This window comes from Rhinolophus ferrumequinum, chromosome 4 (assembly GCF_004115265.2).
Source record: "Rhinolophus ferrumequinum isolate MPI-CBG mRhiFer1 chromosome 4, mRhiFer1_v1.p, whole genome shotgun sequence".
Lineage (NCBI taxonomy): Eukaryota > Metazoa > Chordata > Mammalia > Chiroptera > Rhinolophidae > Rhinolophus > Rhinolophus ferrumequinum.
Genome location: NC_046287.1, coordinates 95,820,373 through 95,837,376, shown reverse-complemented (window position 1 = coordinate 95,837,376; position 17,004 = coordinate 95,820,373). Strand labels below are relative to the sequence as shown.

Genomic DNA, 17,004 nt, shown 5'->3' with positions numbered 1-17,004 from the left:
CTCTGCCACAGGTGGTGTTGGAGGAGGCAGAGTAGGAGACTTAAGACTTTCATCATCTCCTGGCAGTAACGAGGTGCCCCTTCTCTTCCTCTCTGGGTGGTATTAGGAGAGGCCTAAGGGCAACCAACTGAATGGGAGAAGATGTTTGCAAACAGTGCCTCCGATAAGGGGCTAATATCCAAAATATACAAGGAACTCATGAAACTCAACAACAAAAAAACAAACAACCCAATTTAAAATGGGCAGAGGACCTGAAGAGACATTTCTCCAAAGAGGACATACAAATGGCCAATAGACATGTGAAAAAATGCTCAACATCACTAATCATCAGAGAAATGCAAATAAAAACCACAATGAGATATCACCTCACCCCAGTCAGAATGGCTATCATCAACAAGACAAATAGTAACAAGTGTTGGAGAGGCTGTGGAGAAAAAGGAACCCTCATACACTGTTGGTGGGAATGCAGACTGGTGCAGCCGTTATGGAAGACAGTGTGGAGGTACCTCAAAAAATTACGAATAGAATTACCATTTGACCCAGCAATCTCTCTCCTGGGTATCTACCCAAAAATTCTGAAAACATTTATACACAAAGACACGTGTGCTCCAATGTTCATTGCAGCTTTGTTTACGGTGGCCAAGACATGGAAACAACCAAAATGTCCTTTGGTAGATGAATGGATAAAGAAATTGTGGTATACATACACAATGGAATACTATTCGGCGGTAAGAAAAGATGATATAGGAACATTTGTGACAACGTGGATGGATCTTGAGATTATAATGCTAAGCGAAATCAGTCAGACAGAAAAAGCAGAGAACCATATGATTTCACTGATATGTGGTATATAAACGAAAAACAACTAAAGAACAAGACAAACAAATGAGAAACAAAAACTCATAGACACAGACAATAGTTTAGTGGTTACCAGAGGGTAAGGGGGTGGGGGGGTGGGAGTGAGGGTAAGGGGGATCAAATATATGGTGATGGAAGGAGAACTGACTCTGGGTGGTGAACACACAATGGGATTTACAGATGATGTAATGCAGAATTGTACACCTGAAATCTATGTAATTTTACTAACAATTGTCACCCCAATAAATTAAAAAAAAAAAAGAGGCCTAAGGGTTGAGTAGGGACTTCACTATCCCCAGTAGGAAGGAGGCCACTTACCACCCACTACAGTGTCGGTGGAGGGCACGTGAGAGCAGCAACAAAACACTCTCACCCCTCCCAGCCAGGAGGTGTCAGTAGAGGCCTAGTGGGAGGCCAGAACTTCTACCTCTACCCAGCAGTAACAAGGAGCCACCGCCCTCCAGGTTATCAGTGAAAGCCATGTAAGAACCTGGATTTCTACGCCAAGGTAACGAGGTTCTCCACCCCCTTCCTTATCAGAACAGTGTCTGAGGAAGCCAACTAAAATAGAAAGTTAAAATAAGATGAAGCGGTACAAAATGGAATAACCAAAGTGTCCATGTTTCAATTGAAAATCACTTGTCATACCAAGATCCAAGAAGATATCAAAATGAGTGAAAAAAGACAAACAACAGATGCCAACACTGAGATGACAGTGATATTCGAATTATCTTACAGAGATTTTTAAGTAGCCATCATAAAAAACATTTCAAAAAGTAATTACAAATAAGCTTGAAACAAATGAAACATATACTCAACAGAGAGATAGACACTTTCCAAAAAGGAACCAAATAAAAAGTTAAGAACTGAAAACACAATAACTGAAACAAATAATTAAATGGATAGATTTTATCTATATTAGAATGAAAGGGACAGAGGAAAGAATTAGTGAACTATGAGATAGACACATAACAATTATGCATTCTGAACAACAAGAGCTATTAAAAAGAAAGAAAAAAAGGAGCTTCATGGACCTGTAGGATTATAACAAAAATATCTAACATTTGTGTCATCAGAGTCTCAAAAGAAGAGGAGAAATGTGGAGTCAAAAAGTAATAAAAAATTAATAAAAATGGCTAAAAAGTCCCCAAATTTTGGGAAGACATAAATCTAGATTCAAGAAGCTGTGCAAACTCCAAACAGATTTTTGTTTTGTTTTTGTTTTTTTGTTTTGTTCTGTTTTTGTTTTTTTTTTTGTTTTTATCTACACACACCAACAGTGAGAACAAAAAGACAAAAAAAAAAAAAAAAAGTCTGAAAACTAAAAACCAAAAACAATCTGAAAGCAATGAGAGAGAAATGAGAAAGGAAGGACTGACTCGTTACCTATAGGGAAAAACCAATTAGAATGACAGCACATTTCTCATCAGAAACTATGGAGTCCAGAAAAAAATGGCACCACATTTTTCAAGTGGAAAAAGAGAACTATACACCAGAATCCCATATCCAGCAAAAGTATTCCTCAGAAATGAAGAAGAAATCAATATATTCTCAGATGAAGGAAAAGTGAGAATATGTGTTGACAGCAGACCTACCTTAAGGAATGACTAAAGGAAATTCTCTAAACAGAAAGAAAACAATAAAAGAGGAAAGGAAGAAAGAACATGGTAAGCAAAAATATGGATAACTACAATAGACTTTCCTTCTCCTCTTGAGTCTTGCAAATAATGTTGACAGTTGAAGCAAAAATTATACCACTATCTAATGTGGTTCTAAATGTATGTTGAGAAAATATTTAAGACAATTATTTTCATAAATGGGGAAGACTAAAAGGATGTATTGGGAGAAAAGTGCTCTATGCTTTATTTGAACTGTAAAAGTAACACCAGCAAACTGTAATAGTTTATGCGTATATGATGTAATACCTAGGGCAACCATTAAAAAAGCTATACAAAAAGATACTCTCAAAAACACTACAGGTAAATAAAAATGGAATTCTAAAAAAAGTACAAATAACACAAAAAAGTCAGGAAAAAGAAAACAAATAAAAAACAGAGAGAATAAACAGAAAAGAAAAAATAAAATGGCAGAATTAAGCTGTAACATGTCAATAATTATATTAAGTGTAAATAGTTTAAGTATATCAATTAAAAGACAGAAATTCGCAGAATGAAGTGGCAGAAACTCACTTCAAATATAATGACTTAAAAGAATAAAAAAGATGTATCATGCAAACATTAATTTAAAAAATGCAATAGTACCTATATTAATATCAAGTAAGGTGAGGTACAGTACAAAGTAAACTACCAGAGATAGAGACAGGCATTATGTAAATATAAAAGGGTAAATTCACCAAGAAGACATAATAATACTAAATAAGTTTGTGCAGAGTTTCAAAACATGTAGGGCAAACTCTGATAGGATTGGAAGGAGAAATAAACAAATCCACAATTACAGATGGAGACTTAAATACCTCCTTCTCAACAATTGATAGAGCAACTGGATAGAAAATCAGCAAGGATTATAGAATAACTCAAAATATCATCAACTGAGAGGATGTAATTAACTATCATAGAACATGCTATCCAACAACAGAAAAAACATTTTTTTAAAGTGCTCATGGGACATACACCAAGATAGGTCATATCCTACATCATAAAGCAAACCTCAACAAAATTTTTAAAAACTGAAATAATCCAGAGGGTGTTCCCTGACCACAATGAAATCAAACTAGAAATCAATAGCAGTCAGTTAACAGAAAAAAAATCTCCAAACATTTGGAAACTAAACACACTTCTAAATATCTATGGGTCAAAAAGGAAGTCTCAAGGAAAAGAAAAAAATATTAAACTGAATGAAAATACAACAGATTAAAATTTGTGGGACACAGCTAAAGTTAAGAAAAATTGTATAGATTAAATGTATATTAGAAGGAGGAAAAATCTTTAATTATCTAAGATCCCATGTCAAGAATCTAGAAAAAAAAATGGAGCAAAATAAACCCAAAACAAATAGAAGGAAAGAACTAAAAATAAGAGCAGCAATCTATGAAATTGAAAACAGAAAAATAATAAAGACAATCAATAAAACAAAGAGTTGGTTCTTTTGCAAACTTCATCAAAACTTTTTCTCTGTGACACTTATGTGGAAGGGATGAAATGACAAGCTACAGACTGGGAGAAAATATTTTTCAAACCACAGATCCGACAAAGGACTAGTATCTAAAGTGTATAAAGAGTCCTCTGCCTGATCACTGCACTGTACACCTGACTCTGAAGCTGAACAATAATGAATGTCAACTACAATTTTATCACAGTGTGAGGGACATAAATGATAAATGTATAACTATTACATTGTTTTGTGCACCTGCAACTAATAAAAAAGAAAGTTATATATTTATATATATATATATATATTTATATATATATATATATATATATACACATATTTATTTATTTATTTTAAAAAGGTCTCAAAACTCAACAGTAAAGAATAGAAATGGCAAACACAAACAAACAAAAATCATGAAAGGCATTTTACTGAAGAGTATAGACAGATGATAAATAAGTACATGAAAAGATTGCAATCATTAGCCATTAAGGAAATACATCATAAAACCACAATAAGATAGCACAACACACCTATTGAAATGGCTTTAAAAAAAAATGATACCACCAAATGTTAGTGAGGACACAGAGAAACTGTGTCACTCGTTGATTGCTGTGGGAATGCAAAATGGTATAGCCACTCTTGAAAACATTTTGGCAGTTTCTTTAAAAATCTAAACATGGAACTACTGTACAACCCAGCAATTGTCCTCCTGGGCATTTAGCCAGAGAAACAACAGCTTATGTGCACACAAACACCTATACATGAGTATTTATAGCAGCTTTATTCATAATAGATCTAAACGAAACAACCCAGATGCATTTCAGTGGGTAAATGATTAAACTAACTGTGGTAAACCCGTATTATGAAATACTACTCAACAACAAAACGAAACGAACAACCTGGCTGAATCTCCAGACAATTATGCTGAGTGTAACAGTCAATCCCAAAAAATTCCATAGTGTATGATTCCGTTTATATAACATTTTTGAAATAATAAAATTATAGAAAAGCGGGGGGGAAAATTTGTGGTTGCCAGAAGTTAAAGTGGGGTGGTGGTGGGAGGGAAATGTGTAAAGCTATAAAAAGAGCATGAGTGATACTTGTGGTGATGAAAATATTTTCTATCTTGATTCTGTCAATGTCAATATCTTGATCATAATATTGTACCATAGTTTTGCAAAATGTTACCATTAGGAAAAAATGGATAAAGGGTATATGGGATCTCTCTATATTGTTTATTACAACTGCATATTAATCTATAATTATCTCAAAGTAAAATGTTTAAAACATTTATAGAAAGGAATGAAGGGAAAGATTGGATGGATGGATGGATGGATGGATGGACGGACGGACAGACAGATAGGAGGGCAGGGGAGGAAGGAAACCAAAAAAGATCTCTCTCTCTTTCCCAGCTGACTTGATTGGAGTTTCAATGACACATTTTTGAATGAGGGGATAAAAAGTTACCAATAGATGAATAGTATGATCTCATTTTTATTAAACAGAAAATGAAACAAACTATTAAGTATAAAAGTTTGGAAAGAAAGACATTAGCTATCAGCATGGTTTATCTTATGTAGGTGAGGCAGAAAGAGTACTATGGGGGAAGGTAAGGAGAAAGGGATTATTAAAATGTTATAAAGAAAGAGGAGAGAAAAAGTTCACTGAAATCATACAAATAGAGTATACCAAAAAAAGGTATACACATTTTAAGAAAGGAAAAAACTGTATTAAAATTGTAATACTCAATATATACCGATAACAAAAAATGAATAGAAGTCACGTGTATACATTTTTTTGGCACTCCCGGCATACAAGGTCAGACAATTAAGTTCGAAAACTCATCATGTAGAAACAGTGCTACATACCTCATTGCTGAATATCACTACGTTCACCTTTGAAGTACTCCCCCTGGGAAGCTATGCACCAACACCAGTGCCTAGTCCACCCTTCAAAGCAATTTGGGAACTCTTTTTCTGGAATGGCATCAGAGCCATTGTATTACCCTTGATGTCCTGAATGTCATCGAAATGTCTTCCTTTCAAGATTTCCTTTATCTTCAGGTAAAGAAAGAAGTCATTGGGGGCCAGATCAGGTGAGTAGGGAGGGTGTTCCAATACAGTTATTTGTTTACTGGCTAAAAACTCCCTCACAGACAGTGCCATATGAACTGGTACACTGTCGTGATGCAAGAGCCATGAATTGTTGGTGAGTAGTTCAAGTCATTTTCATCTAACTTTTTCATGTAGCCTCTTCAGCACTTCCAAATAGTAAAATTGGTTAACTGTTTGTCCAGTTGGTACAGATTCATAATGAATAATCCCTCTGATATCAAAAAAGTTCAGCAACATCATTGCAAAAGTTCACAAACTTAATTGTCAGACCTTCATATGTGTGGGTAATATGCATAAAGAAACTAGAGGAATAGAGCTAGAATTAGATCTCTGTGGTCCATGGGTATGCCTATAATATATTATTAAGAAGAGTTTTATAGTAATATATTACTATGCTTCCGTTTCATCTAGACCAAACAACAAACAAAAACTAAACAAAGCAGCCAACTTCTAGGTATGAATGTTGGGGTAGACTGTCTGCGAAGATAACTGCCAATAATCCCACTCCACGTCTTTTGGGGTACTTTGTTACACTGCCATAGATACCTAAGACATGTCTATAGGCATATAAATGTTTGTAACGGAAAAGAGAATGCTGTGAACAAAAACTTACTTATTAAAAGTGGTTGTTTAGCAGTGTCAAGAGGAATGAGAGGGGGATAATTAACTTTTAATTTAAACCTCTTTATACTATTTTACTGGTTATTACAAGTGTATATTATTCTCCAATTTGAAAAACATCCATTTAGAAAAATTTGACAAGAAGAAATAAAATGTTCTATTTAGCTTTTCTGCTGTTGCTGTCATTGTTAGAATTGGCCTTAGGAATGTATCTTCCTCTCATTTTATTGTTATTTTCTATTATTTACTGCAGTATTCCATAGACCTCAGTTTCAGACACTTGTATATAATGTTGATTTCAAAAACAACTCTATAAATAACTTTTCTTCAAAAAATAAGGGCCCAAAACATGGGAAAGTGGCTGTGAATCGCCAACTAGAACATTCTGATCTTCTTTAAATATCCTGTCAAAACTAAGCAAGACATAGGCATTAAGAACATTGATTTTAAAATATTCTCAGTAATGCAGTGCATAAGATACATTAGAAAGCACATTAGCTCACTAAACATTTTATGGTCCTATAACATTTTCACTAGCTTTCTCTGTCCTTAACAGTGATACAGCAATGATACGTCCGCAGGAAATTTAGGAGAAGCATGAAAAAATGATAGTGCTTTCTCTGTGAGTTGCAGTTTTCATTTTTATTAACCATCATACTTATTGAATACTTGATTTCTTTAGGATCTTGCTGGATTTCCTATAGGGTCTACAATTCCTGGCCAAGGCCATTTTCATTGATTCACTTCAACAGATTTACATCTATAGTGTCTACTATGTGCTGGGCCCGGTGCCAGGCGCTTGGAGAAAGAAAATGAGAGTTCAAAACAAAAGCAGAGAAATGGTCAATAACTAGATAATGATATAGTGTGGAAAGTAAAACATTTGAAAGGAAAGTAAAACATTTGAAAGGACTAAATAATGGATTGGAGGCAAAGCCAAAAACACTAGACAAAGCGGGTTCCATCTGAGCTGGCTTTAAGGAGAAGAAGAGTTTGGCGTGCAGAAGGATGAAGAAGTGTATTCCAGACGGACTGGAGGGGTGCAGGAAAGCACAGGACTGTGGAAGAACATGGTGTGATTAAGAAAGAAAATGTAGTTCATGAGGATGAAGGAATCTGACACAGGGCGTGTGACTGAAGGGGGTAGACCAGTACTGAAATTAAACCCACGGGCTTTTTTTCAACAACAGTGTCAATTCAGTGGGGGAAAGAATAGTTTTTTTCAACAAGGGATGCTGGAACAATTGGATATCCACATGCAAAAAACAAACAAAAAAAATGACGCCAGACTCCTTCATTAGGACATACATAAAAATTAATTCCATGTGATCACAGACCTAAATGTTAGTTCTAACACTACAAGATTTTTAGAAGAAAGCATAGGAGTAAATGTTTATAACTTTGGGTTGGGTTAAGCAAAGCCTTCTTAGACACAACACCAAAACCAAAAGCAGCATAGGACTAAAATAAATAAAGTGGAATTCATCAAAATTTTAAAAATTTGTATTTCAAAGGACATCATCAAGAAAGTGAAAAGACAACCCTCGGAATGGAAGAAAATATTTTCAAATTATATATAACAGTTGTACACAAGAATATATAAAAAAAACTCCTATAACTCAACACTGTAAAAAGACAAATAACACTATATAGAAATGGGTTTTTTATCCTTAAAAAGAGATTTAACAAACATTTATTCAATGAAGATATACAAATGGCCAATAGACAAATTAAAAGATGTTCAACATCATAAATCATTAGGGAAATGTGAATCAGAACCACAATCAGATATTATTTCATACCCCCATAGGATGGCTATAGTAAAAAATGCAGATAAGTATTGGTGAAGAGGTGGAGAAATCAGAACCATCACACATTGTTGGTGGAAATGTAAACTGGTGCATTCACTTTGGAAAATAGTTTGGCAGTTCCTCAAAAAATTTAATACAGAGTTACCACGTGACCCAGCAATTCCAAGTATGTGTCCAAGAGACATAAAAACATATGTTCACACAAAACGTGTAATGAATATTTATAACAACATTAGTCATAATAGTCAACACATGGGAAGAATCCAAATGTCCACAAGCTGATAAATAGAGAAACCAAATGTAATATACTCATACAATGGACTATTATTCAGAAATAAATAGAAATGAAGTACTGATGATACATGCCACACATGGGTGAACCTCGACAGCATTATGGTAAGAGAGTAACCAGACACAAAGACCACATATCATATGATCCCATTTACATGAAATGTCCAGAATAGGCAAATCCATAGAGACAAAAAGATACTAGTAGTGGCCAGACACCAGAGGGTAGGATTGAAGGGAAAATGGGAAGGTACTACTTACTTGGTGTGGGGTTTCTTTTTTGAGTGATAAGAATGATTTCAAACTGATTGTGGTGATGGCTGCACCATTCTGTGAATATACAAAAAAACACTGAATTTTACACTTTAAATGGTTGCATTGTATAGCACATAAATTATATCTAAATGAAACGGTTTTTAAAAATCTATGTCATATTAAAAAACAAAAACACAGACTCTAGAGCCAAGCTACCTAGGTTGGAATCTATCTGTGCTCTAGCCTTAGCAGTCATGAAGCCCTGAACTAGTTAATTTCTCTGTATGCAATTTCTTCATCTGTAAATAAATGAGTACCTCCAGCTGAGATCTCAAGGGAAACTTTCCCAGAGGTGAAATTTGGGCTGGTTTCAAAGACAGTTTTATATATATATATATATATATATATATATATATATACACACACACACACACACACACACACACACACACACACACACTCACACACACACACATACATAGATTATGAGATGAAGACCTTAAAAGGCAGGACAAAGGAACTAACACTTCTGGAACACCTGCTGTGTGCCAGGGTATGTGTTAAGCATTCTATGTGCATTACTGCAGCTTATTTTGCCTGCTTTGTACTTATAAAAAATTGACTCTGAAAATGAAGTGATTAAGAGACCAAGTAGGGGTTCAATTGCAGGCCCAGAGTCTCCCTCGTCTGGACTTGGTGACACCTGTGAGAAGGGAAGTGTACATGGCCAGAGGAGGGAGTGAGGTGAAGTTCGCCCGGCAGCGTGGGAGGGGCTGGGGTAAGGGCAGTCCGGCTGCTTAGGAACTCTGATGGCCGGACAAGTGTTCTGGATTTCACCCCTTAGATAATAGGGAGTACGAATTGCTTATCAAACAAGGCCATAAGCAATAGGGATATGTTTTCATATGTAAAAATTAAAATTCATGTTGTATGTTATTCTGTAGCTCAATTGAACCTTTCGGAAACTGCAATGTTACCCAAAATAGACGGTCTGACAAGCTAGCCTTAAGTGAATTTTGAGAAATCAGTTTGCTTTCACAATTCAAGGATGACTTTTTTAAAGACAAAGTACAATCCTTTCTGAGTCTGAGAGTTTTCTAATTTGAACTTCCGGTTGTTATCAAATGACAGATTGGTTTTGATGTGAGTTTTGAAGCTAAAAATAGAAAATAGAAGGCTTTAAAACTCAAAAGATGAACCAAAATTGAGGTCTCCCTTTATACAAGAGGTCAGGGAAAAGAAAAACCATCAAATATGTAATTATCAAATCGAATAGCAGATATGCACTGCCTCCTCTTTTATTCAATGGTGCCTTTTTTGTTTTTGTTTTTGGTGAGTAGAGTAGGCAGCAGGAAGCCTTGCCTATGCCTCCTACTTGGAAAGAAGAGCTTCTTTCAAAGCCATCAACAAGCAGAGTGCCCAGGAAGCATTTGAAGTATCTAGGGACTGTGAGAACTGGCACGCCCAGGTTGGCACCACTCAACTGAAGAAACAGAGAGCTCAGTACACTCAGTCCCATTCCAGGTGGTACCCAGGCTCAAGTCACACTGCTAGATTAGTGCCGGAGTGTGGAACGTCTCGAATGCAAGGGTATTCTTTCTCTGGAAGCCAGTGATTTCCAGTGGAGATCTTACGCCTCCTAGAGGCATGCATTTGGGGTAAAAGTGAGCAGAGTACATTTTTGGTCATTGCAATCATTGGGAGCTTCTGGTAGAATTTAGTGACTATCCTGAAAGCCATGGGACAAACCTGCACAGTGAAAAATTGCCCTCCATTTTCTATGATTTTCAAATCTCCTACCACATAAGTTATTATCTGATTTTCTCTGAAACTAGGCCTGAATTCCATTTTATGTACAGACAGAAAGTAGTTTTCACATGATTTGAATACACTTAATTTTCCAGCAGTGAACCTACCATGAAAATTGTGGGAAGCTTAATATTTAGTCTTATTTAGCCTTAGTCTTATGTAGCAATTGTTTTAAAATGTAAAATATCATCATTTATGTTTAAAGCATTTATTTTTTAGTTACCTAACTTTTTTTATTCGTTTCAGGTGTACAAAACAATGTAATAGTTAAGACATTTATACCCCTCACAAAGTAATAACCCCCTCCCCCAATTTACTACCCCTCTGACATTGTATATGGCTGTTTCAATTCCATTGACTCAATTCCCTATGCTCTACTCCATATCCTGTGACTATATATGTTAAATTATAGTTGACATTCAGTATTATTCAGCTTCAGCTTCAGATGTACAGCACAGGGGTCAGACATCCATGAAGTGGTCTCCCATCGGATACCCTATAAAATCTTTACAACATCATTGATTATATTCCCCAAACTGTCCTTCGTATCCCCACAGCAATCTTGCTGTGACCAGTTGTGCTTTCTAATCCCTTCACCTTCTCCCTCATCCCCACCCCCTCCCATAGTTACCTAACTTTTTAAATACTGTTTCCATGCACCAATTACACAATTTTTCTCTAGTTCTTATAGTAGAGCTTCTTTTTCTAATCCAGCCTCAATTTTCTGTTGCCTATGGAAAATAATTGTGTCTAATATCTTTTTAAATATGAGACTGACTGTATACATTGACATGTGGAATGTCAAGAAAGGAGATAGGTTTTTTTTTTAATTTTATTTAATTATTTATTTTTAATTTATTGGGGTGACAATTGTTAGTAAAATTACATAGACTTCAGGTGTACAATTCTGTGTCACATCATCTATAAATTACATTGTGTGTTCACCACCCAGAGTCAGTTCTCCTTCCATCACCATATATTTGATCCCCCTTACCCTCATCTCCCACCCCCCAACTCCCCTACCCTCTGGTAACCACTGAATTACGTTCCCCAGATTAATTTTCAAAACCCCGTGGCCATCTTGTGGTTACTGATTGTTTTCTAATCCCCTCACCTTCCCCCTTACCCCCACCCCCCCGCCCATCTAGCAACCCTCAGTTTTTCCTCTTTGTCTCCAAAACTGTTTCTGATTAGTTCATTCGCTTATTCTTTTTTAGATTCTGCATATAAGTGAGATCATATGGTACTTATCTTTCTCTGTCTGACTTATTTGACTTAACATAATGTTCTCTAGGTTCATCCATGTTGTTGCAAATGGTAAGATTTCTTTCTTCTTTATGGCTGCGTAATACTCCATTGTATAAATGTACCACATTTTCTTAATCCAGTCATCTACCGATGGGCATTTTGGTTGTTTCCATGTCTTAGCTATTGTGTATAGTGCTGCAATAAACATAGGAGTGCATAAAGACTTTTGAACTGGAGTTTTGGATTTCTCCGGATAGATACCTAGGAGTGGAATTACTGGATCATAGGGTAGTTCCATTTTCAGATTTTTGAGATACCTCCATACTGGTTTCCATAGTGGCTGCACCAATCTGCAATCCCACCAACAGTGCACAAGCGTTCCCTTTTCTCCACATCCGCGCCAGCACTTGTTGTTTGTTGATTTATTGATGACAGCCATTTTGACTGGGGTGAGGTGGTATCTCATTGTGGTTTTTATTTGCATTTCTCTGATGGTTAGTGAGGTTGAGCATTTCTTCATATGTCTGTTTGCCATCTGTATGTCCTTTTTAGAAAAATGTCTCTTCAAGTCCTCTGCCCATTTTTTAATTGGGTCATTTGTTTTTTTGGAGTTGAGTTGAGTGAGTTTTTAATAGATCCATGATATTAATCCCTTATCAGATATATCATTGGCAAATATCTTTTCCCATTCAATAGGATCCCTTTTTGTTTTATTGATGGTTTCCTTTGTTGTGAAAAAACTTTTTAGTTTGATATAATACCACATGTTTATTTTTTCTCTTACTTCCCTTGCACGAGGGGATATATCAGTAAAAATCTTACTCCGGGTAATGTCTGTGATGTTTCTTCTTATATTTTCTTCTAGGTATTTTATGGTTTCAGATCTTACATTTAAGTCTTTAAGTGATTTTGAATTTATTTTTGTATATGGCGTAAGGAGGTGGTCCAGCTTCATTTTTTTGCATGTGTCTGTCCAGGTTTTTTCAGCACCATTTATTGAATAGACTGTCTTTACCCCATCGTACATTCTTGCTTCCATGGTCGTAGATTAAATGGCCATATAGGCATGAATTTATTACTGGACTCTCTATTCTGTTCCATTGATCTATGTGTCTGTTTTTATGCCAGTACCATGCTGTTTTGATTACTGTAGCCTTGTAGTATAATTTGAAGTCAGGTATTGTTATACCTCCCACTTTGTTCTTATTTCTCAAGATTCCTGAGGCTATACGGGGTCTTTTATGGTCCCATATAAATTTTAGGATTATATGTTCTATTTCTGTGAAAAACGTCATTGGTAGTTTGATAGGAATTGCGTTGAATATGTATATTGCCTTAGGCAGTATGGACATTTTAACTATATTAATTCTTCCTATCCATGAACATGATATGTGTTTCCATCTATATCTTCTTTCATTCCTTTCTTCAGTGTCTTATAATTTTCTGAGTACAGATCTTTTACTTCTTTGGTTAAATTTATTCCCAGGTATTTTATAGTCTTTGGAGCAATTGTAAATGGGATTGTTTTTTTAATTTCTCCTTCTGATGTTTTATTATTGGTATATACAATTGCAACTGATTTCTGAATATTAATTTTGTATCCTGCTACTTTACTAAATTCATCTACCAGCTCTAATAGCTTCTTGGTGGAGTCTTTAGGGTTCTCTATATATAGTACCATATCATCTGCATATAATGATAATTTTACTTCCTCCTTACCAATTTGGATGCCTTTTATTTCTTTTTCTTGTCTGATTGCTGTGGCTAGAACTTCCAGCACTATGTTGAATAGAAGCGGAGATAGTGGGCAACCTTGCCTTGTTCCTGATCTTAGGGGGAATGGTTTTAGCTTTTCCCCATTGAGTATAATGTTAGCTGTGGGTTTGTCATATATGGCCTTTATTATGTTGAGATATGATCCCTCTATTCCCACTTTCTTAAGGGTTTTTATCATAAATGGCTGTTGGATTTTATCAAATGCTTTTTCTGCATCTATTGATATGATCATGTGATTTTTATTTTTCATTTTGTTAATGTGGTGTATCACATTAATTGATTTGCGGATGTTGAACCACACTTGCATACCAGGGATGAATCCCACTTGATCATGGTGTATGATCTTTTTAATGTATTGCTGAATTCTGTTCGCTAATATTTTGTTGAGGATTTTTGCATCTATGTTCATTAGAGATATCGGCCTGTAGTTTTCTTTTTTTGTGGTGTCTTTGTCTGATTTTGGGATCAGGGTGATAGTGGCTTCGTAAAAAAATGTTTGGGAGTCTTCCCTCCTTCTGGATTTTTTGGAAGAGCTTGAGGAGAATAGGTGATAATTCTTTTTTGAACGTTTTGTAAAATTCACCTGTGAAGCCATCTGGTCCAGGGCTTTTGTTTGTTGGGAGATTGTTGATTACTGTTTCAATTTCTCTGGTGGTAATCAGTCTATTCAGGTTTTCTGTTTCTTCTTGAGTTAGCCTTGGAAGGTTGTACGCCTCTAGAAAATTGTCCATTTCATCCAGATTGTCAAATTTGTTGGCATAGAGTTGCTCATAGTAATTTCTTAAAACTTTTTGTATTTCTGCGGTGTCCGTTGTCACTTCTCCTCTTTCATTTCTGATTTTATTAATTTGGGTCCTCTCTCTCTTTTTTTTAATGAGTCTGGCTAGTTTGTCAATTTTGTTTATCTTCTCTAAGAACCAACTTTTGGATTCATTGATCTTTTGTATTGTTTTCCTGGTTTCTATTTCATTTATTTCTGCTCTGATCTTTATTATCTCCTTCCTTGTTCTCCCTTTGGGCTTATTTTGCTGTTCTTTTTCCAGATCCCTTAAGTGTGAAGATAAACTGTTGATTAGTGATGTTTCTTGTTTCTTTAGGTAGGCCTGCAAAGCTATGAATTTCCCTCTTAGGACTGCTTTCACGGCATCCCATAGATTTTGTGTCGTCGTGTTTTCATTTTCGTTTGTCTCGAGATATCTTTTGATTTCTTCCTTGATCTCCTGCTTGACCCATTCATTATTTAGTAATAAGTTATTCAGCCTCCATGAATTGGTGTGTCTTCCAGTTTTTTTCCTGTAGTTCATTTCTAATTTCACAGCATTGTGATCAGAGAAGACAATTGGTATGATTTCAATTTTCTTAAATTTATCAAGACTTGTTTTGTGGCCTAACATATGGTCTATCTTGGAAAATGTTCCATGTGCACTTGAGAAAAATGTGTATTTTGCAGCATTGGGGTGAAATGTTCTGAAAATATCGATTAAATCCAAGTGGTCTAATGTATCATTTAAGGCTGTTGTTTCCATATTGATTTTCTGTCTGGAAGACCTGTCCTTTGTTGTCAGAGGTGTGTTGAAGTCCCCTACTATGATAGTGTTACTGTTGATCTCTGTCTTTATGTCAGTCAGTACCTGTTTTATATATTTAGGTGCTCCTAAGTTGGGTGCATAGATGTTTACTAGGGTTATGTCCTCTTGTCGGATCGATCCCTTTATTATTATATAGTGCCCATCTTTATCTTTTAATATATTCTTCATTTTAAAGTCTATTTTGTCAGATATAAGTATTGCAACTCCAGCTTTTTTCTCATTTCCATTTGCATGAAATATCTTACTCCAACCCTTCAATTTCAGCCTGTGTGTGTCTTTTGTTCTGAGGTGAGTCTCTTGTATACAGCATATACAAGGGTCTAGCTTTCTTATCCAGTCAGCCACCCTATGTCTCTTGATTGGAGCATTTAATCCGTTTACATTTAAAGTGATTATTGATAGGTACATAGTTATTGCCATTTTTAAATTTGTAGCTAGGTTGTTTTGATCTTTCTTCTATTTACAGAAGACCTTTTAGTATTTCTTGCAATGCTGGCTTGGTGGTAATAAATTCCTTTAGCTTATTTTTTTCTGGAAAGCTCTTTATCTCTCCATCAACTTTAAATGATAGCCTTGCTGGATAAAGCAATCTAGGTTGTAGGCCTCTGTTTTCCATCACTTTGAGTATCTCCTGCCACTCCCTTCTGGCCTTCAATGTTTCTGTAGAAAAGTCATTTGATAGTCTTATAGGAGTTCCCTTGTATGTAACCCTCTGTCTTTCTCTTGCTGCTTTTAGGATTCTCTCTTTGTCTTTAAGCTTTGCCATTTTAACTATAATGTGTCTTGGTGTGGACCTGTTTGGGTTTATCCTGGTTGGAACTCTCTGCACTTCCTGGGCTTGTATGTTGGTTTCCTTCATCAGGCTGGGGAAGTTTTTGGACATTATTACTTCAAATATGTTCTCAATCCCTTATTTCCTCTCTTCACCTTCTGGTATTCCTATGATGCGCATGTTGTTGCGATTGATGTTATCCCAGAGGTCTCTTAAGCCATCCTCATTGTTTTTTATTCTTTTTACTTTCTGTTGTTCCATTTGGATGATCTCTGCTACCTTGTCTTCTAAGTCGCTGATTCGATCCTCTGCTTCATCTAACCTGCTGGTAATTCCTTCAAGTGAGTTCTTTATTTCGGTAATTGTGTTCTTTAGTTTTAACTGGTTGTTCGTTATGATTTCTACATCCTTCTTTATGTCTTCTCTAAGCTCTGTAAACATTCTTATCACCAGTGTTCTGAACTCTGTCTCTGAAAGGTTGGTTACCTCTGCTTCATTTGGTTCCAGTTGTGGAGGTTTCTTCTGTTCTTTTATTTGGGACGTGTATCTTTGTTTCCCCATTCTGGCTGAATCTCTGTGTTTGCTTTGATGTATTAGGTAGATTCCCTAGAGTTCTTAGTTCTTGTTAGGTTATCTTATGTAGTATGTGTCCTTTATATTTGACTTGCACTACTTCGTTCTTCTCCTCTGCGTGTGCTCCAAAGGTGACTCTTGTGTTGTGTATATTGTCCTGTTCAAGAAGATCTTTAATT

General features: G+C 35.7%; 1 protein-coding gene across 2 annotated transcripts in view; it reads right to left on the bottom strand.

The window, feature by feature from the left end:
- Positions 1-17,004, bottom strand: part of STARD13 (StAR related lipid transfer domain containing 13) — a 499,960-nt gene that overhangs the window by 267,330 nt on the left and 215,626 nt on the right. The window contains exon 4 of one of the 2 annotated variants that reach the window (XM_033104423.1): positions 9,065-9,133. The exons of the other annotated variant lie outside the window; for it this stretch is intronic. Coding sequence (XP_032960314.1) covers positions 9,065-9,133 — 69 coding nt within the window. The remainder of the gene's footprint in view (positions 1-9,064; positions 9,134-17,004) is intronic. 2 annotated transcript variants of the gene reach the window in all.